This window comes from Panthera onca, chromosome B4 (assembly GCF_046562875.1).
Source record: "Panthera onca isolate mPanOnc1 chromosome B4, mPanOnc1 haplotype 2, whole genome shotgun sequence".
In the NCBI taxonomy this organism is placed as follows: Eukaryota; Metazoa; Chordata; class Mammalia; order Carnivora; family Felidae; genus Panthera; species Panthera onca.
In genome coordinates, this window is record NC_138345.1 from 123,451,201 (window position 1) to 123,472,123 (window position 20,923).

The following is a 20,923-nucleotide window of genomic DNA, read 5'->3' on the forward strand; positions in this document are numbered from 1 at the left end:
CACCTTTTGGGTTTCTTTGGTTATAGCATTTGCCCCAAATCTCTTTTCTCATTCTGTTAATTTCAACCTTTCTTTGTTGGTGAATCTCTTACAACAGCATTCAGCTAGAATTTGTTTCTTTTATCTGATCTGACAATCTTTTAGTCTGAGTTGATCATGATTACTGACATATCTGGAATTATTCCCACTACCACATTTTATGATATTTCTTGCTTTTTCTCTGTTTCTTTTACCTCTTCTCTCCTACTCTCTTTTCAACTTATTTTTATATTGTCAATACTTATTTAGATTTACTCACATGTCTACCAATACCTTTGCTTTCCATTTGGGCCTGAGTTGAAGGTCTAGCCATCCAGGGAGAGTTTCCATTTGCATCTATCAGGAATCCCAGGACATTATCACCTTGGGACCACTTTTAGTTAACTTCTCAGTTTGATTAACAGACCACGCAAGCAGACTATATTCAAACCCAAACGCACGTGAGGACCAGCCTGATTCCAGGGTTACAGGGAGATTTCCACAACCTCCCGACACACACAGGGAAAAACGTAGAGCAGAGACCAAGATATCCAAGTTTCCCTGTTGTCTTCCTGCATGGAAGGCAGGTCTCTGTGGGTCCTGGATTTATGAGATTCAGAGAGGGAGAGACAGACAGACAGAGACACAGAGAGACAGGCAGAGAAACAGAAAAAGACAGAGAGAGACAGAGAGAGAGAGACAGAGAGAGAGAGACAGAGAGAGAGAGAGAGACAGAGAGAGAGAGAGAGCGTGTGTGTGTGTATGTGTGTTCCCTCCCACCAAGCATAGCCAATAAAACCCAACAGGTGCTCCCAGGACAGTAACGCCTTCAGGGCTGCTCACCAGCCTCCTTTTTTAGGCCCTGCCACTACACTTTAGTTCCCCAGAGCTCAGCTATACGTGCAAAAGAATGTTCTTTGTAATTTTTCCAGCATGTGAGTATTCTATACAAAAAGATTTTTAAACTACCCATCTAGTCTACCAGATCGCTGGAAGCCAAAATCCAAAAAGAACAACTCTAAAATACAGAAGACTTGTCTGCCTCCACATGTCTTCAAGAGCCCAGTCAGACTCCTGGATCTCAGTCCCCTGCTGAATCCTACTCCGTAAGCACCTGCTCATGACAATCCTTCACACTCTTACAGACTAACAGAGGGTTCAAAGAGTGCTGGGTTCACCAGAGAGGGCTGAGATGCTCCAGAAACCTCCTGAAACTATAGACGAAACTGCGTGTGTGCTTGCACTGTGAGTACCTGTGCAAATCTGCCTGTTTTTCTACAAACAGAATACACAGCTTTCTCCAGATCCTCAGGGGGACCCTGACTCTGTTATTCTATGCCTGTTACATAGAAAAGGCATCAGGTTGTACAATTAAGCATCTTTGGGTATCATTATTATACATTCTTGTTAAACATATTGTTTGAACCTCCCAAGTAGAGTCTCTAGAGCCTCTATTTTGAGCTATTACCTCAAAAGCAGGGTTCCACAGTCAAAAGTATTTGGGGAGTGCTACACCAACATCCTCCTCCTTGAAGACTCATGCATTTTAAAGACTCTGATAAGCCTACCTGTAACGAAGCTTTTTTGACATGTATTTTCAACATTTCCGTATCCACATCTCTCAGAAGATGGTGGAACACAGTCTGAGAAACACTAGTCCCGTCTTAAAATTACCTCATTCTTATGAAGCTGTTTCCTTAACCCACTGCAGTTCCTTGAGGGAAGGGTTTGCACTTTATGTTTATTCTATATACACTAAGCTTATACGACTGTCCTACACACACAGTCCTTACGAAATGCCTAATTTTTGAATGAGAATGAAATGCTCTCAACCGAGAACTCTGAATAAAATCCTTCAACACCCTGTAAAAGCTTCTAACACTTCGCACTAATCCCCACACTTCTTTCCACAAGTTAATACACTTCACAGCCCCAGCTAAGCAGCCAAACGGTCTGGCTCTACACAGAGGTCTGGCTCTACACAGACCGGCTCTGAGAAGATGCCTGAAGGGGCTGGGGGGGTGCACTGGGCATCCGAATCCCTTGCTTCTCTTCTGTCCCAACCGGCAGCCTCACCTGACACAGGTCAGGGATGAGTTCCAGGAAGGTGCGCACGGGGCGGGGGGGGGCGCATAACAGGAAATCACAGACCACAACACAAACACATCCGTCCCTTTAATTACAATCGCACGATGATTTCTTAGAATTCACCATTCTAGGACACGGTTTCTTGAGCCTGGCCTTACCGACACCTGGGGCTGGATTATTCCTTGCTGTGAGGACGCTGTCCTGTGCATTACAGATTGTCTAGGGGCATCATCCCTGACCTCCTCACGCTGGAGGCCAGGGGCAGCGCCTCACCCCCAGGTGCAACGAGCCAACAGGTCTCCAGATGTTGCCAAATGCCCCCCACCCGGCCCCGACGCCGGCGGAGACCCGCGGCTCTGCAGGGAATTTTTGCTGGAGGTTATAAACCGGTATTTCTTTTCCTAAAAATACGAAGAACCTTTCCTTTGAGCTGAGTTTGACAGGATGCATAAATATTCTACTTCCAAAATCTCAAGTTTAAAAAAAAAAAAAAGAGAGCCCAAATGAGGGACATTCTACAAAGTACGTGACCACTTCTCCTCAAAGCTGTCAAGGTAATCAAAACCTTGAGGAAAACTCAGAGAAACTGTCACCACCAAGAGGAGCCCAGGGAGACATGAAACTAAACGCAGTGTGCTGTTCCGGGTGGGTTCCTGGGGCAGAAAAGGACATTGGGTTAAAAACTAGGGAAATCTGAATTAAATATGGACTTGAGTTAATACTGATACATACTGACAATGCATCGACGTTGGTTCACCAATTGTGACGAATGTGCCACAGTCACGTGAGGTTGGGTTTATAGAAACCACATGATTTTTCTGTAAGTCAAAAACTGATCTAAAAACTAAAGTTTACTAAAAAACTTCTTAAAAACAAAAATGGAGGGGGGAAAAAGAAGGGCGGGAGAGAAAGGGTAAATAAAACATGTAATGAAAATCAGCTCTTCCCTGAGCAGACTTCATTCTGGGAGAGTCTGCAAAGGGCTTGTTTCCATCAGCCAAGAGATCCCATGACCAGAAAGCAATCATCAGAAAGGGAGGAAAAAAAAAAAAATTTATTTTGTCCTTTCATAAACTGAAAAAAATAAAAATAAAACCACATGTTTTTGTCTGAATAGCCATATTTTTTCTGACCTCTCATTCCTACAGACACAGTTCAAGTGTCACCCCCAGCAAGGGTTTCTGCAGCCCCTGGATCCCTGAGCAGTTCATCTGCTCTGGTGTCAAAGCCCCTGGGGTCCCCTGTTTATGTCCCCCAAGCTGACTGTCGCTTATCTGTTTACCAGTCTCCCCCCCACGTGACAGCGGTCCCACGCTGGGTGTTGGCAGGGACTCACCCACGGTGGGCCCCTCCCCCTCAGACTTGCCCATGTGTGAATCAACAGCCGTTAAGCCCACTGCTGGGTACCTAATAAATTCTTGGTGAGTGAATCAAGCTGGACATGTATATTCTTACAGACCTCGGCTAATGGCGGGTAGGAACGGTGCAGCCCCGGACAGGGGGAGAAAGGAAATGTCAAACGTTAGTCCCTGTGTTCTCAGGGGTGAGACAGGGACCTCCTAGGTATGTGCCGGGGGCATGAAGGCGGGATGGGGCACACCGATACATGATTCCCAGACCTGTAACACTTGAAAAGGCTTACACGTTGTTTAGTCCAGCGGCCTCCTTCTACAGAGAGACATCCAAGCTAGAGCGATCAGGGGGCTTGTTCAAGGCCACGCAGCTAGTTTGGCACTGCCCTAAGCTGAAGGGTACCTAGACTCTAGAGCTAATGAACTCATCTCCACCCCTCACTAAGTGTGTGTCTAAAACTGGAAGTTACTTACTAATGAATAATACTAGCTACTAACTACTATACAGCTGCTGCATGCCAAGCCCACGCTAAAAATCCCCACATTATCCCCAGATCACTGGTGAGGAGACTAAGATCAGAGAGGAAAGATAACAAGTAACTTGCACCTAAGACCACAGAGGTATTTAAGTCTCAAAAATCTCCTCTGAGCTCTTATACTCCACAATTTCACTCTGATTATCACACCCCAAAACCCAAACTCTGGCCTCATGCTGATCTTTATCACCCAACACTCTAGCTGTCTCACTCGGCAGGCACTGTTCTAAACACCTTCCATGGATGGACACAATCATTCCTCACCAAACCCTAGGGTGCGATACTGCTGACATCCCCATGTTACAGATGATGAAACTGAGGCTTCATGAAGAATGGCAACAATTCGGCCTGTAGTTTCTTATAAAACTAAACATGCAATTACCATTCAACCAAGCAATGGCATTTAGACAAATGAAAACATGTTCACACAAAAACCTATATACGCAAATGTTTACCGCAGATTCTTAATTGTGAAAAACTGGGAGCAACCCAGCTATCTTTCAGTGAGTGCAGTACAGTTCAGCGGTTCACCACGGTTAAAAAATGGTTCAGCTGTGGTTCATCCACTCCATGGGATGCTACTCAGCAATAAAAAGAGAACACACATGGATACAACACACACAACCACTTGCACGCATCTCCAGGAAGTTACGCTCAGTTCAAAAAGCCAATTCCAGAAAGTCACATACTGTTTGATTCCTTCTATATAACATCTTTGAAATGGCAAAATTTTTGAAATGGAGAACAGATAATGCCCCCAGGGACTGGAGAAAGCATTGGCAGGAAGTGGACATAGCTATAAAGACAATGTGAGAGATGTCGCTAATGATATTCCGTATCTTAAGAATATTAACCGCAGCACTGGATTCTTGAACCTGCATATGATAAAACCGTATAGAACTAAATACACAAACACAAGTGAAGTCAAAGTAGAGGGCTCTGATTAAGATCTGTACAATGTATCAGCATAGACACACTGCTTGAGATACTATACTATTCTTTTGCAAAATGTTACCACTGGGAGAAACTTGGGTAAAGGGTATGCCAGACCTCCGGCATCAATTTTTACAACAGCGTGTAAATGTATAATAATTTCAATTTTAAACAGTCTTGCAAGTCCCAAAGCAGAGCTAGATGATCTACATTTCTTTCATCTAAGATCTGCAACGTCCAGGATCTGGAAAGGCACCCTTTTCACCATACCACACAGCCACTTCCAAATGCAGTGCAAAATTTAACCCCAAGCAAAGGAAAACTAAGAAGCCCTTTTTTTTTTTTTTTTTTACAGAATTCTGCGTTGCCAGCCACTTTGAGCTCTCTCAGAAAATTATCCCAGTTGGTGAAAATCAGCCCCTTGCTTTCTCTCATTAAACTGACTTCTGGCCAAAAGATTGAAAGTGGGATCCTACCAAAAGTTCTCTCCCACCAAATACTTTCCTTATCCACCCTACCCCACCCCACCGCACTGCCACCATCAGTCAGTACAAACATTTCAATTCTAAATCTTCCTTGAAAGTAGCAGCACCAATGGCTTAACACTGGCCTTTAATACCAGGCCCCAAATGGTCAGCTGCTACAGAAAAGTAGCGGAGCACAGGAAAAGGGACAGAGGGTCAGGGGCTGAGACAGACCCCAGGTCAAGGTGTGACCTTGGCCAGGTTCCTTAGACTGGAGTCTGACTTTTCCCATCTACAGGATGGGGATGTGGCATCGTCCCTCCGAGGTATGGGAAGGATTCAGGAGGACTATCTATGTGCCTGGCACTAGGATTTCCTCGGGCCTCCCACCGCCTCTGCCCATTTCCCTCTCCAAGCCGATTTTATGTTCACCTGCCAACAAAGGAGTCACTCCCTGGAATCCCCTCCTCACTAAGGTTGGTAGATAACCCAGAACACTCTCAGCTTGGACCCCTCCTATTTCAAACACGGCAAAAAAAAAAAAAAAAAAAAAAAGGAAAATCGCTTCTGGCCACCGACAGCAGCCCAGCAGCTCAGCTCCAGAGGCACTCGCCGCCTGCCGGACTCCGGCTGCTACTATTATTACTCTCCGTTATTAACAATACCTAACAGTGCCTGGGGGTGACTGCCTCCTAAGCGATGTCCGTGGAGCCCAAAGCGCTTCCGATGTAGATTTCTGGCTACGAATCACCAGAATTTATAAAACTGCTTTCCCGACAGGAGAAAGGAAAATTGTAAAGTTTCTGGAGGTGCATTTTTCCGCCTTTCCCGGAATCGCACTGCGGGGGAGATGTCGCCGCAGTTGGGACTGGGGGAGACCGAGGGTCACGACTGGAGGGCCCTGGAGGTCAGCAGCGGGACGTGCGAGGGTGCCCGCTCACCCGCTGACCGCCTGAGACGGGCCCCTAGGCACTGGAGGTTCTGCGGGAACCGCCGCACTCACCTTCCGTGCTCCTCTTTGCCTCCCGGTAGCGCTCCCACAGGTAGCCTTTCATGTCCGGGGCCGTTCCAGGTGCTGTGCACAAGGGCCGTGCGGGGCCCGCGCGCCGCCACCCCCGGGCCGCGGTCCCGCAGGCGCTCAGCAGAGCCGCCGCCGCCCTCGCCCCGGCCCGACGGGCCACAGCCGCCGCCGCCGTGGCCATGCTTCCCGCTGCCCTGCTGCTAGCGGCGCCCAGATACCGGAGCTCTACCCGCGCTCAGCCTGCCGGCGGGCGGCTCCCTACGTCGGAGCACGTGGCGGCGGCGCGGCCCGCCCCTGTGGCCGCCGCGGGGGCGGGGCCTGGGCGGGGGCGGGAGGGCTGGTCCTCTCCGGCAGGGGGCGGGGAAGGGGCGTGTCTGAGGCATGGTCTGGCCCTGTCGGGCAGGAGGCGGGGCGGGGCGGGGACGGGGTCTGGGCCTGTCTGACAGGGGGCGGGGAAGGGACGGGGAAGGGGTGGGGCCTTGGGCGGGGCCTGGTCCTGCCGGGCAAGGGGCGGGGCGAGGTGGGGCGTGGGCGGGGCGTGGGCGGCCTGGCCCTAGCGCCCAGCCTGCTGTGGTCGCTCCGAGATCCTACCTGTTTCCTCCTCGCTCGCCGACTGAGGCCGTCCCCCCAACTCTGACTGCATGGACAAAGTGCCTCTAGCCCAGGATTCAGGACGTGACCCCTCTCAGCATTAACAGCGTCTGAATTCTGGCTCTCTGCTGGACTGCGGGGGCGGGTCTGGAAGGTCCCTCGGTCCCCAAGATTGGCTCTTTACAGCGCCGCCCAAGAGGGGCAACTGGGCCAAGGCCCCACATGTGGGCTGATCTGTTTGAAAGTCATCCTCTTCCCCCGCCCCCGCCTACTGCACAGCCTAGAAGGCCAGTGCCCCTCCAGAAATTCCTGCCTCGAGAGGGAGGCCCTCAGAATACCGCCACACTGCTCCTGCGCCTGCCTACGTTCACAGGTGCACCTGTCTTCCCTCACATCTGCTAGGCTGCACCTGTTCTATGCATTGTGGTCCACCAAAGACAAACAGTAACCCCCACGATGCGACATTTCTGTGTGACTGAATCAGACTTGGCTGCTGCAGGAAAGGCCCACCCAGAACCCCGCTGAGGATCGCTGAACTCAGAGGACTCCCCAAGCTCTCGATTACTGTGGTTACTGTTGAGCAGGGTGTTAGTTGGAGTACAGGGAATAACTCAAGGCTGGCACACTGCCTGGAAGACCACACTGCCATATGTGAAATAAGTCACGATTTAAGACAAATAACCCAAGCATTCACCTATGCTTACCTTGTTGGCTGAAGGGGTCAGAAAATGCTTCTTGGAAAAAGATGGCCTCTGAGTTAGACCTTTACAGATAACTACTATTTATTAAAGGCTTGCTATGTGCATTCTCATGCGATCCCCTCAGTAATCCTGAAAAACAGGAGCTGTGATTTCTCCCATTTTATAAATAATGAAACTGAGGTCAAGAGAAATGGAGTAATTTTCCTGAGGTCCCACTGCTGAGCCCATTCTTCCATCTGGCTTCCTAGTATACTCTGTAGAATTTAGTTAGGTGATAAAATAGCCGATAAGTAATCCTTAACAGTTAATGGGTAACAAATCACTGATGAGAGGCAATTAAAATGTTTCAAGTAGATAGGATATGGGCACCTGGGTGGCTCAGTCAGTTAAGCCTCTGACTCTTGGTTTTGGCTCAGGTCACGATCTCACAGTTCATGAGATCCAGCCTTGTGTTGGGCTCTGTGCTGACAGCACAGAGCCTGTGTGGGATTCTCTCTCTCTCTCTCTCTCTCTCTCTCTCTCTCTCTGCCCTTCCCCTGCTCAAGCTCTATCTCAAAATAAATAAATAAACATTTTTTTAAAAAAAGAATAATATAGATATGATATTAAATCCATGGACTCTGGGGGGAACCTGGGTGGCTCGGTCAGTTGGGTGTCCGACTTCGGCTCGGGTCATGATCTCACAGTTTGTGAGTTCAAACCCCGCATTAGGCTCTGTGCTGACATCCCAGAGCCTGGAGCCTGCTTCCGATTCTGTGTCTCCCTCTCTCTCTCTGCCCCTCCCCTGCTCACGCTGTATCTCTCTCTCCTTCAAAAATTAATAAACTTAAAAAAAATTAAATAAATCCATGAACTCTGGTACATTAAAGTTACTTTATGATTTCAATTTATTCCAATTTATCTTTTCTTATTCATGTTTCATTAAAAAAAGTTTTGGTGATAGCAATTATAAATTTTGTTTACAAGGAAAATCAATTCATAAATTCAAAATAAACTATATCAATGTAAAAGTAACACAATTAGAACTTTAACAGTACTGCTTCAGCATATTTTTAGATATGGAACCCTGTGAGATCAACATTCTTCTACCTACCATGTAAATATGAATCACTTCAAAATTGTTTTTAGCTACAATCTGTTACATATTTTAGAATATTTTTTTTTAATTTTTTTTTAACGTTAATTTTTGAGACAGAGAGAGACAGAGCATGAACGGGGGAGGGTCACAGAGAGAAGGAGACACAGAATCTGAAACAGGCTCCAGGCTCTGAGCTGTCAGCACAGAGCCCGACGCGGGGCTCTAACCCACGGACCGTGAGATCATGACCTGAGCCGAAGTCGGACGCATAACCGACTGAGCCACCCAGGTGCCCCCTGTTACATATTTTAAAGAACTAAAAAATCAAGACCTAGACTTTGATTATCATCACTTCTAAAAGTTATGAAAGAAAATATCTCATCAAAGAGTTCTAAATAAAGGCAAGTATTAAGAAATTTCAAACACAAATACACCCATGATCATTTTTATACTTTATTAGTATCATTGGAGGTCTTCAACAATTTGGTTTCAAACTGAGATCTTCTCTGCAAAAAACTCTTCTGGGGAACCGAACTGTATTCTGGGCTATGAAAAAGCCACTTTTCTGATATGAACTCAGATATGGATTCCCAGGGATTATTTGTGCTAAGAGACCCTCCTGCCAAGGGATGCCGGTCAATTGTGGTGATTTGGCCTTTTCCACCCTCACCTTTAGCTGAGAAAACCTTTTGCCGTGAAAGCTTTACTACACCATCCATTTTACCCAAAGACAAAACCTTAGAGGAATAATCTTTCTTTTTCATTGAACCTCCTTTTTCTGAGCCATTCCATGGCTCCACATTATCCTGTGTCTTCTGTCGGGTCTTCTCCTCAACAGAAATGGAAACGATGGGTCTCAAGACTTTTTTCCCTTTTCCAGAAGCGCATTTTGATTTCTCTGAAATTATATGAGGTGCCAAGTCCATGCTTTTAACTCTCTGTAGGTTATGTGCATTCGTGCATACCGCAGAGCTCACTGTATTAGAACTCTGAGCACTGTGGTAGTCTAATTTAAGCAAGTACTCCCATAATGAGATGCCATTCCTAGAACCCTCGAAATATTGCTGACTCATGCCTTGAGGCCAACATCTTCTACTCCTGATCCGCTCAATTTCCCTCAGAAGTCTGCAAAAGATCAGAAATCGTCGAGAGGCCACATGTATCACGTGAATAGCCAGAAGCAGTTTTCTTTTTGAGACCCAGAACAGAAACTCACTGCAGGATTCCATGGATTGATGAATGAGAAGATCCCAGGTAGGTCGCCCTTAAGGCAAGTGATCTGTACAAATAGCCCACTGCTTCAGTCATGACGTGATGACCGGAGTCATTTATGAATAACTGACCTGCTGGATATTTGAAAATAAGAATATTAGCATTTTTAAAAATTACTCCTGGTTTCACATACTTAAAAGAGAAGGATAAAAAAAATTATAAAAGATGGCATTGGGTGCTTGTTTCAGCAGTACATATACTAAAATAGGAATGATACAGAGAAGATTACGTGAACCGTTCCATTATTTTTAAGAAAAGGGTGGCTCAGTCGTTTGAGCAGCCTACTTTTAACTTCAATTCAGGTCATGGTCTCACAGTTCATGAGTTCGAGCCCCATGTCAGGATCTGAGCTGACAGTGCAAAGCCTGCTTGTGATATTCTCTCTCTCTCTCTCTCTCTCTCCCCCTTCCCTGCTCATGTTTTCTTTCTCTCTCAAAATAAATAAATAAACTTAAAAAAAAAAAGATGGCATTAGAACATCATCTATTATAGTATTCCTGACAAAAACATTTAATCCAAGTCTAAATATAAGGAAACAATCAGATACAAATTGATTTTGGCTCAGGTCATGGTCTCAAGGTCATGGGATTGAGCGTCAGGCTCTGTGCTGACCATGGAGCCTGCTTGGGATTCTCTCTCTCCCTCTCTCTCTCTCTCTGCCCCTCCCTCTCGTGCATGCACACATGCACTCTCTCAAAATAAATAAAAATAAACGTTTAAAAAAAGGATATTTCCTAGAACACGTGGGGACACTTGAATATAAACTGCACATTAGATAACAGCCTTATGTAATGGTCAAATTTCCCAGATTTGATAAGTGTATCATGGTTATTTAGGGGAACGTCCTTGTACTTTGAAGACACATGCTGAAGTATTTACAAACAGAAGTGTCATATCAGCAACTGACATTCAAATAGTTTGGAAAAAAAATATGGATGGACATGCATGTATGAAAGAGAAAAAGAATGCAAATGTGGCCAAAAACGTTAACAATTGGTGAATATAGGCAAAGGGTCTATAGGTGTTCATTATATAATGCCAGGTGCCACTGTCAATAATGTAATATAACTCTCTAAAATGTGTTTATATATATATACGTATATATATAACATATACATATATATATATATATTAACAGTCTAAACTGCAAGTGGCAAATTTATTCATTTATTCATCTACTCATTTTACCCATTTATTCATTTACTCATTTTACCCATTTACAAGACCCATTTTAAGAAGCTGAATTTCTACCGCTAGTTATAAACATAATGTAAGGCCAGTGCATACAGGGCATCAATTTGGGTGTGTGACAAAGAGACTGCCAAGATCTTAAGGGTAAAAACCACAGGCCCCATATTAATAATAATAATAACAACAATGGTAAATTATGCGATTGCTATCCATCAGGGCTGTGTAATCCCAAAAGGTATAAATGATCATCATTTGTCTATTGTTTTCTCATTTAGCCTTTTACTAGGACACACATCCACATGGTTCAATGAAAATGTATAAAGCTATGAAGTAAAAAGCGTCTCTCCCATCTCGGTCCTCATCTGTGCAGTCTTCTCCTAACCCGCGTCCTTCCAGAGAACTTTTAGTGCATGTCTATTGTCTTTTAAAGAGGAGAAGACTGGAAGAAGTAACTAGCTCCCGTTCATGGTAGAACAGTCCAAGGTCTGCTTCATCCCCAAGCCCGTGTCCTCCACTGACTGCTACACTAGGCTGCCACTTCCCTCATCCTGGATTGTCCTTCTTCGGAGGACCAGCCGTGGCTTCTATTTGCAGAAATGTTCTCTTCTCTGTAGCTCTGCCTCATGAGTCATAACCCAGGTCTCAGAGTCTCGTAGGGAGCTGTAGCTATTGGCTCTGCTTAGCAATCTGTGGCTATTTTTCTTCTTTTCAAATTATTTTCATAACTCCCTGTGATGTTATGTCTAGCAGAGCAGAAGGCACTTTCACAAGTGACCCTGCTCTGGATGGCCACGTTGCCTTGGTCTTAACTAACCTTACAAGGTAAAGAGAAGAAGAGAGCCAGAATGTCTCACGCGGCAGCTGAGCAAGAACTCATTCCCCGAGATCTTCTGGATGCCAGTAACCAGGCCGCACAGAATGTTTATTCTGCCCAAAGCCCTTTAATAGGCTCCAACTTGCCACACAGACCAGCTACCACTGCCCCAACACACAGTTTCCGGCTCCTGCTCCTCAGACTCCCTCCTGGCCACACATCTTGGCTCCTCAGGCCCCTGTACCCTCAGGATCCATTCTGCACCTGTATCTATAGCTCTGACCTCAGACACAATCCAGTCCTCTCTTTCTGGCAACAAGTGTTGTAGCTTTCAGGAAAGGACAGCCTTGCCTCAGGCCCAGCCCCAGGCCATCCTATCCTCCCTTGGGACCAGTACTGGCTGGGCAGCACGACCTAGACTGGTCAGTCCTCCCAGCCCAGGGAAGAAGACAGACCAGGATGGGTTCGTTTCAATTAGATGGAAGTCACCGAACCTCTTCTTACTTGAACTCTTCATTCTCGATGGAGAGGGAATCTAACATTAATTGGGCATTCTGTTGGTCTTTCTGCATACATCGTCTCATTAAATCTTCAAAATAACCCTATGGACATTATTACTATCACTTTTTGGCCAGTAAGAAAATTGAGACTCAGAGAGGTTCTGTCCAGAAACCAGCAGAACTGAGATTCAAAGCCAGGTCCCTGGGGATCCAAGCACTATAACTTCTAGAGGTAGGTAAAGACAACACCATTCTCCCTGTTGCAATGGATCCTTAGGAGATTTTCCATAAAAATATAGATAGGGAGGAACCATCAGCTATCTTTTCATTTTGCACTTAGGGACAGAATATGAATCAGAGGTAAGAAAAGTGGGGGACAGGCCTACCAACTACGTTGAAAATCTGTCCTCAGATTTAAAAAATTTTTTAATGTTGATTTTCTTTTTGAGACAGACAGCACAAGCGGGGGAGGGGCAGAGAGAGAGACACACACATAGAATCCAATGCAGGCTCCAGGCTCTGAGCCGTCAGCACAAAGCCCTATACAGGGCTCGAACTCATCAACCATGAAATCACGACCTGAGCCAGAGTCGGACACTCAATGACTGAGCCACCCAGGTGCCCTTATTCTCAGATTTTAAATGGTAAGTTCTCCTCATCCCCCGCTGCCAACTTTTTTACTGCTTATATTAAAAATAAAGTGGGGGACGCCTGGGTGGCTCAGTCGGTTGAGTGTCCAACTCTTGATTTTGGCTCAGGTCATGATCTCATGGGTCGTAAGATCAAGCCCCGAATCAGGCTCTGTGCTGTGGGGCCTGTTTGGGATTCTCTCTCCCTCTCTCTCTGTCCCTCCCTCACTCACTCACTCTCAGTCTCTCTCTCTGTCCAAATAAATAAATAAACATTACTAAAAGAATAAAATAAAAAAAAAAAGCTGTAACTTTACTATTTCCTCTAGAAAAAGAAAGCAAGATCTTTTATCCAAAGACAATCCTCTGCCCTTTTAAGTATTCTTCTAAAGTACAACCTTTTCTAGTCTGTATTCTACTACAATTTAAGCCTCTTGCTTCCTCTAATATTTGCTGTCACCTAACACGTGGGATTTTCCAATGCCAGCCCTGTGTTTACTTTCTCCCCAGTCCATAGTTGCAATGCAGGTGGTTGCCACCAGCTAACAAGGAAGATCTCAGGTGTTGGTGGAGGTCCTCAGGAAATCGAATAAACTCTATGGACACTGCCCAACAGGGAGCCCCCCCCACCACCACCTGTGCACCTGTGTGGGAATGAATGGGCTAAGTAGAGACAATCCCCTTCTATGTTCTCTACCCGGAAGGTGTCCTGCAAATGTGAATGAGGAAGGAGGATTATGCATTGCCTAGAGGTTCTTTGTTGAAAGTTTTTTTGTTTGCTAAGTATGCATGTCCAAGTTTCTTCCTCAAAAGTCCTTCAGTTTGAGACACTAAGCTTGTTTCCTCATTCTTTCAATAAATGTGTGTCTACAAACATATTAGGGAGGGAGAAAGCTATCATTGTCTCAAAGTGAAACGTTGCAACTGGATGTCTCCATGGGCTTTCCATTTCTGCCCTGAAAGGAAACAATAAAAGAAGGTATGTGGGCGGGGAGGAGGACGGAGGGGTTCCACCCCTCTCCACTGAGACCACTGGCAGGTCCACTTACAGGGACCTGGCTGCACATGACAAGCAGCAACCTCTGTCCTCTGCCTCAGTACTGCATGAGTTCATTCCACCGATTCAGGGGCCTGTGCAGACCCCACTTTTGAGTAGAGGGAACAAATTCATTGTTCTCTCTTACACAGGCTTTTGCCCCTACCACTCCACCAAAACTGAAGGTTCCCTGCGACCTCTGTGGCGCAAGGGTCTGCTCTCAAGCTGGTGGTCAGTTGTCAGCCCTGTCCTTTCTCAGCTTCCATGACTTTACCGATTCTCAGCCTCCTTCTAGAGCCATTCCTCATCTTTCAGTACAACTCTTCCCTCTGCCCACCCCTTAAATACTGGCATTCTTCCAACTTCTATCTCTTGCCATCTTTTTGTCTTATATTCTTCTTGGCTCTTTCAGCCATTCTACCAGGTTGACCCACCAAGCATCTGCTAAGGACTCCAAAATATTTTTCTCCAGCTCAGTCTTCTAGCTCCTAAGCACCAGAGTCATATACTCTACTGCCTACTGAATGTCCCCACTCACATAAGAGATTCAAACTCAACATGCCCTAAATTCGCTCACCATGGATCCCACCCCAACTCTCAACCTACGCTTCCTGTCTTAGAACGGCAACAACCTCATCCACGCAGATCCAATCACCTCTGGTATGGCCATAAACTGGGGGATACCTTTGTTCCCTTCCCTCACCTCCCACATCCAATCAAGCACTGAAAACAGTTGGATTTACCTCTGAAGTCTCAAATACAACCCTTTCTCTCTATTTCTACTGTCCTGGTCTCAGTTAACACAGGAGACTCTCCAGTCCTCTCTTACCAGCCCCATCCTCTATCAGCCACAAGAGTATTAGATCTAAAATACATTTTTGGTGGGGTGCCTGGGTGGCTCAAGTGGCTAAGCATCTGACTCTTGGATCTCAGCTCGGGTCTTGATCTCAGAGTCGTGAGTTTAAGCCCTGAATTCAGCTCCACACTGGGTATGGTGTCTACTTTAAAAAATGAAGTGAGAATTGTTTTCTATGAAAAACAGGCTGAATGCTTTGGAATTCTTTCACATTCCAGGGCAAGACAGCCATAAAGGGTGGAGGGAAGAAAGAGATAGCAACCTAGAAGGATCTTACACAAACCATGACAACTGTCCAAGTTCTCACCCTACAGAAACTAAAACTGGAAATTGTGGGTGATACATTTTGAGAAAGGTGATGGCTAATTCTAATCAGAGGACCCACTCAAAAAAAAAAAAAAAAGTCTTGATTCTAAATTTAAGAGTTTGAGGAAATAACTATTTATATGTCGAAGTTAAAATTGAAATGCATAGGATGCCTGAGTGGCTCAGTCAGTTGAGCATCCGACTCGATTTCAGCTCAGGTCGTGATCTCAGGGTCATGAGATTGAGCCCCAAGTCAGGCTCCATGCTGAGCATTCTCTCTGTCTCTCTTTCTTCCACCCCCACATGTGCGCTCTCTCTCTCTCTCTCTCTCTCTCTCTCTCTCAAGCAAAGAATAAAATAAAATTGAAAGGCAGTTTGTCTATGTCACTTACCTGATCTTTTGGATTAAGAGACCTAGTGCTATAGAGGACCACAGCTGAGCTGAGCATTGAAAACTCCTCTGAGGAGAGAGGACTGACTCACCGTATGAAAAGTCACCCACTAGAGCTTTTGTTTAATTTCTTCCTTCTAAATTTGACAGAGATGGTTGGCATTTCTTTTTTTAAAAGAATCCCAGGGAGAGGGAAATAATGTGAACTTCATCTATCATACTTCTTCCAAAATAAACAATTCAGTACAGAACATTCAGCTTAATATTATGGGATATGAAAAGCCACACTCCCACTGAAATTATTTCTCAATAGGCGGATTTAAAACACTTATCAGAGGAGCGCCTGGGTGGCTCAGTCTGTTGAGCATCCGACTCTTGATCTCGGCTCAGGTCTTGCTCTCGGCTCAGGTCTTGATCTCACGGTTCATGGCATAGAGCCCCGCCTTGGGCTCTGCACTGACAGCATGGAGCCTGCTTGGGATTCTCTCTCTCCACCCCCTCTGCCCCTGCCCCACTTGTGCACATACGAGCTCTCTCATAAATACATAAATAAAAACACTTATCAGAGAAGGAGAACAGTAATACGGTTCTGTGTCAGAGGTAGCCTGGAATATAAATCACAAAAATCCTCTTTTCATAGTCAGGATTCGTACTAAAATCTCCAGAATTAACAGTTTTATCAGGTTAAGATTTGTCTTGAAACTGGATTGAAATTGAGAGGAGACAAGCTGTACAGGATATATTACACAGAAACACTTCATTTTTGAATAAGTGTCTCACAAAACCATGACCAGAAGAGGAAACAAAATGTAGAATTTATTGCCCCACAGACTATCACCTCAGATTCTCCGATTGATCAAACTCAGTTCAGGCTCTTCTCAGCTCTTTTTCAACCAGGCCTCACTTTGGGCTTCTGTGTTCATCTCTGCGTTGTCCTGTTTTAGCAAGAATCCTCCTAAGTCAGTTTAGCCATCCTCAGTGTCTGATCACCCTGGACATCAGGTTCCTCAGTCCCCATCACAGCCCAGGTGAGGCCTGCCTTCAGCAAGAACCCTGTTAGGTTCATTGAGCCCGAATTCCTTACATCGGACGTTTCCTCTCGGTGAATTTTCTATCCATTGACTCCCTCCCTACTCCTTGGCTATAAATTCTCACTTGCCCATGCTGTATTCAGAATTGAGTGTACTTTTGTACTGAGGCCTCTTTCCCCTATTGCAACAGTCCTAAATAAAATGTTCTTACTGCTTTAAGGTGCAGCAAATACTTGAATGAATGAATGAATGATAATAACACAAGTAATTAACATTTAAAATGCCCTTAATGGGGCTCTTGGGTGGCTCAGTTGGTTAAGCATCTGACTCTTAATTTTGGCTCAGGTCATGATCTCACAGTTCAGGAGTTTGAGACCCACATCAGGCTCTGTGGTGATAGTATGGAGCCTGCTTGGGATTCTCTCTCTCTCTCTCTCTCTCTCTCTCTCTCTCTCTCTCTCATGTGCACACATGAGTGCGTGCTCTCTCTCTAAAAATAAATAAATAAAGGTAAAAAAGTTAAAAAACATTCAATCAAAGGTAGGCCCATATGAAAAGCCATTTGTGATTTTCAGTCACGTGTTACTCCAGGGTCACAGGAATAAGTATGAAGAGGCTATTCCTATACAAACAGTGTCTTACAACAGAATGGGCAGGAAGGGAAGCCACGCTGACAAGACAGGGTCTAGCCGGGCATGGTGTCCCGCCCACAAGAGATTGAGAGACGGATGGAAAGACTTCTAGAAGATGGAAAGACTTCTTTCCATTATGGACTGAGTGTGTCCTCCTCCCAAATTCTTTTGCTGAACTCCTAACCCCCAACAGGATGGCATTCAGAGATGAGGCCGTTGGGAGGTGAGTGGGTCATGAGGGCAACCCCCTCATGAATGGGATCGGTGTCCTCATAAAAGGGGTGTCCGTCCTCCCACCATGTGAGGACACAGTGAGAAAACAGCTGTCTATGAACCAGGAAGCAGGCTCTCTCACGAGTCTATTGCCACCTGATCTTGGACTTCCCAGCATTCAGAACTGTGAAAAACAGGTATCTGTTGTCTAGGCCTCCCTGTCTGTGGTATTCTGTTACAGCAGCCCGGACAGACTAAGACGCTTTCCTGATAAGACAAGGTAAACAAGACACTTACATAGTCAACAGGAGTTACCTGCTTCAAAATGAAGGCATTTTTAAAATAAGCCAAGTATGCAGGTCAAAGGGAAAAGTCACCCTCTTCTAATAGAAATATGTCAGCAATTACCTAATTTACACAAGGTGTCACTTAGGCTAATACTCAGCTGCTTTCTGACGATGAGGAATTGGTGAAAGTCCCTGCATTTTCCTTTATTCGTATCACTTGTTTATAATATTCAATTGCTTGCTTCCTTTGGCATCTAGAAAAGAGAAATTTAATTAAAGTTTTGCATTCATTCATTCATTCATTCATTCAACAAACATTCAGGGCTGGGGCTCAAAGATGAGTAAAACTGGGGCGCCTGGGTGGCTCAGTCGGTTAAGCGGCCGACTTCAGCTCAGGTCATGAGCTCGCGGTCCGTGAGTTCGAGCCCCGCATCGGGCTCTGTGCTGACAGCTCAGAGCCTGGAGCCTGTTTCAGATTCTGTGTCTCCCTCTCTCTGACCCTCCCCCGTTCATGCTCTGTCTCTCTCTGTCTCAAAAATGAATAAACGTTAAAAAAAATTAAAAAAAAAAAAAAAGATGAGTAAAACTAATCCGTGTCTCAGAGAACTTCCCAAGGTAGGAGCAGAGCCTGAAGAGTGAAACAAAGGACCAGCCACTCATGAAGGGCACTAAGTGCAAACCTAAGGGTTCGGGGCTTTCGTGGTGCAAAATCTCCATTAAGAGTATGATGTGATCTAACATGCATTGTAGAAAATTCCCCTGGATGGACAATGTGGAGGAGAGACTGCAGCAGGTAAGGCTACAGTCAGGGAGGCCAGTTACTCCAAAGGAAGAATGAGGGTCTGAGGTGATGCAGTGACCCCCAGACGAAAAAGGAGATCCGCTGAACCTGGGCATTACAGTGAATGTTGTGGCCCTGGTGCTGGGATCATTGGGGCATCGCCCAGTAGAGTGACGTGGTTAGAACCTGAGCTCTCAAGTTAGACAGGCCTGGTAGTAACATGGAGGTTAGTTAGGCATACAGCTCTGCAATCAGACTGCCTGGGTGGTAATCCTGGCTCGACCACTTAAAGCTGGGCAAGCATCCTAATCTTCTGAACCTCAGCTTTCTCATCTTCAAAATGAGCTCAACAGAATTGTTTTGAGGATTTGACAAGAAAACGCATGCAAAGCCTTTAGTATAGTGACTGATCATAAATACGATCAAGATGACCCCATGGTGTCTGCACTGGGTGAAACAGAAGACGCGTTTCGTCAGGAAGAGAGGGTGGACGTGTTCAGTCTTGAGAATGTGGACTCGAAAATGCCCAAATACTTTGGAATACTCAAGTGGAGACACCCAATAGATGATAGGTCTAAGAGGAACATGACGGCAGGCAGCCAGCACCTTATGGCTGAAGCTCTAGGCACAGGTGAGGTTGGGGGGCTAAAATTGAGACCAGCGTCCAAGCACAGCGTCCATGAACTGAACCCAAGGGAGCACCATCATTTGAACAAGAGTCAGTGAGAGAAAGAGGAAACCCACAAAAGAACTGAGAAGGGATCATCAGAGAAGAGATCCAGGAGGGAGGGGATCTCAGGCACCAGAAGAGAGTTGTTTCCGGAAGGGAGTCATCAGCACAGTCCTTACCTCAGCATGAGAAGGCCAACAAGATCAAAAAGTACAAAGGGACACATGTAACATGTTCCTGATGACATTCACTGGAGTAGAGAAAATGGAGCTGGATGGAGGTAGATGTTCAAAGACAGTGAATGGGAAGTCAGGAAGAAACTTGACCTTGAAAAGGTGACTGATGAAAGGGTAGCTGCTGATGAGTGGATACAAAGTCAAGAAAGAGTAGATGACATTTATTTTACTGAGAACATTTACTGTTCCTCTTAAGACAGCTTATTCACTCTTCTCTGTCCTGTTGCTTTTAATTTAACCTTCTTTTTCCAGCCCTCCCCACCCCCATGCTGCAAGGCCCTCAGGATCCCACGGATCATTTCTGTAGTGCATGAGCGCTGTCTCGAGGGCACCTGGCCACCGGGACAAAGGATCTACACATGTGTGAGAGGTGAGGCGAGTCGCACAGCAAAATATCTCCTGATCTATAACTAATGCTAAGAAAGATGTAGTCACCTAAGGACAACCTTCCACAAGGAAAAAGGCTTCCTGTTACTCCAGAAGGTTGATCGCTGCTAATGAGACCTGGGCAAAAGGCATCCGAGTATGGTCAGGCTGTCTGCCGCAGAGGCCCCCCCTGTGGAACGGACTAGCAATATTAAGCGTCTGTGATTCACACCTCACCCGCTGTGGACTTGTGATGGGGCAGCCCCAGGCAGCACGGATGACTCAGTCAGTATGCTAGTGTTTAGATTTTTCTTTTGCGAGGCATTGGTTTCACTGTCAAGCTGTTTGCTTCTCTAAAGAAAGGCCTGTCTCTGTTCACAGGTGCGGGTCTTAAGGGGAACGAAAGGAGGCTTATCTGGTATCCGGCACCTAAACAATTACCTGATGCGGAGCAAAATAACAATACTAAGAACCCCATTTAATGAGCCCTTTTGGAATGTGCCAGGCTTTCCGCTAAGCACTTCACAGACGGGATCTCTTCTTCCTCAGTCACCCTGTGAGGAAGACACTATCCTCACTCTCATTTTACCAACGAGGAAATGAATGGGACAGCACCTGTAAAGTTAACCCTAACTACGTGCTCATTTGGGCTACGCTTTTGAAGGTGAATACTCCAAGAAAGACTAAGTGCCCATTGGCAACCTCTCATCCCTCCTGGGAGCAAAAGTGGGAAGAGGTTGCCTGTCTGGGGAGAGGTAAGACGGAGAACAGAGAGAGGAGGGACAGAAACTACAAAAACTCCACAACTTTGTAATATAACCTAGAGCATCTCCAGCCTTCCGGTTGGCTGACTCGGCTCTGAGAGGGTGTGAGCCAGAGCCAAAGGAAGGGTGGGGTGTATCAGCGTCTGGACTCACAAAGAACCTTCTC

General features: G+C 45.8%; 2 protein-coding genes across 3 annotated transcripts in view; both read right to left on the reverse strand.

Moving 5' to 3' along the window:
* NT5DC3 (5'-nucleotidase domain containing 3) overlaps positions 1 to 6,701 on the reverse strand; it is a 94,443-nt gene extending 87,742 nt beyond the window's left edge. The window contains exon 1 of one of the 2 annotated variants that reach the window (XM_060656578.3): positions 6,395 to 6,701. In XM_060656578.3, coding sequence (XP_060512561.2) covers positions 6,395 to 6,593 — 199 coding nt within the window. In that variant the 5' untranslated portion in view covers positions 6,594 to 6,701. The remainder of the gene's footprint in view (positions 1 to 6,394) is intronic. The other variant, XM_078449540.2, reaches the window with a different exon arrangement.
* Positions 6,702 to 9,222: 2,521 nt separating this feature from the next.
* Positions 9,223 to 20,923, reverse strand: part of LOC132695274 (putative tetratricopeptide repeat protein 41) — a 79,869-nt gene continuing 68,168 nt past the window's right edge. Inside the window, 4 exon segments of the mRNA XM_078449544.2 lie at positions 9,223 to 9,907; positions 9,999 to 10,128; positions 18,062 to 18,115; positions 18,118 to 18,194. Of these exon segments, the coding sequence (XP_078305670.1) occupies positions 9,229 to 9,907; positions 9,999 to 10,128; positions 18,062 to 18,115; positions 18,118 to 18,194 (940 nt within the window). The 3' untranslated portion in view covers positions 9,223 to 9,228.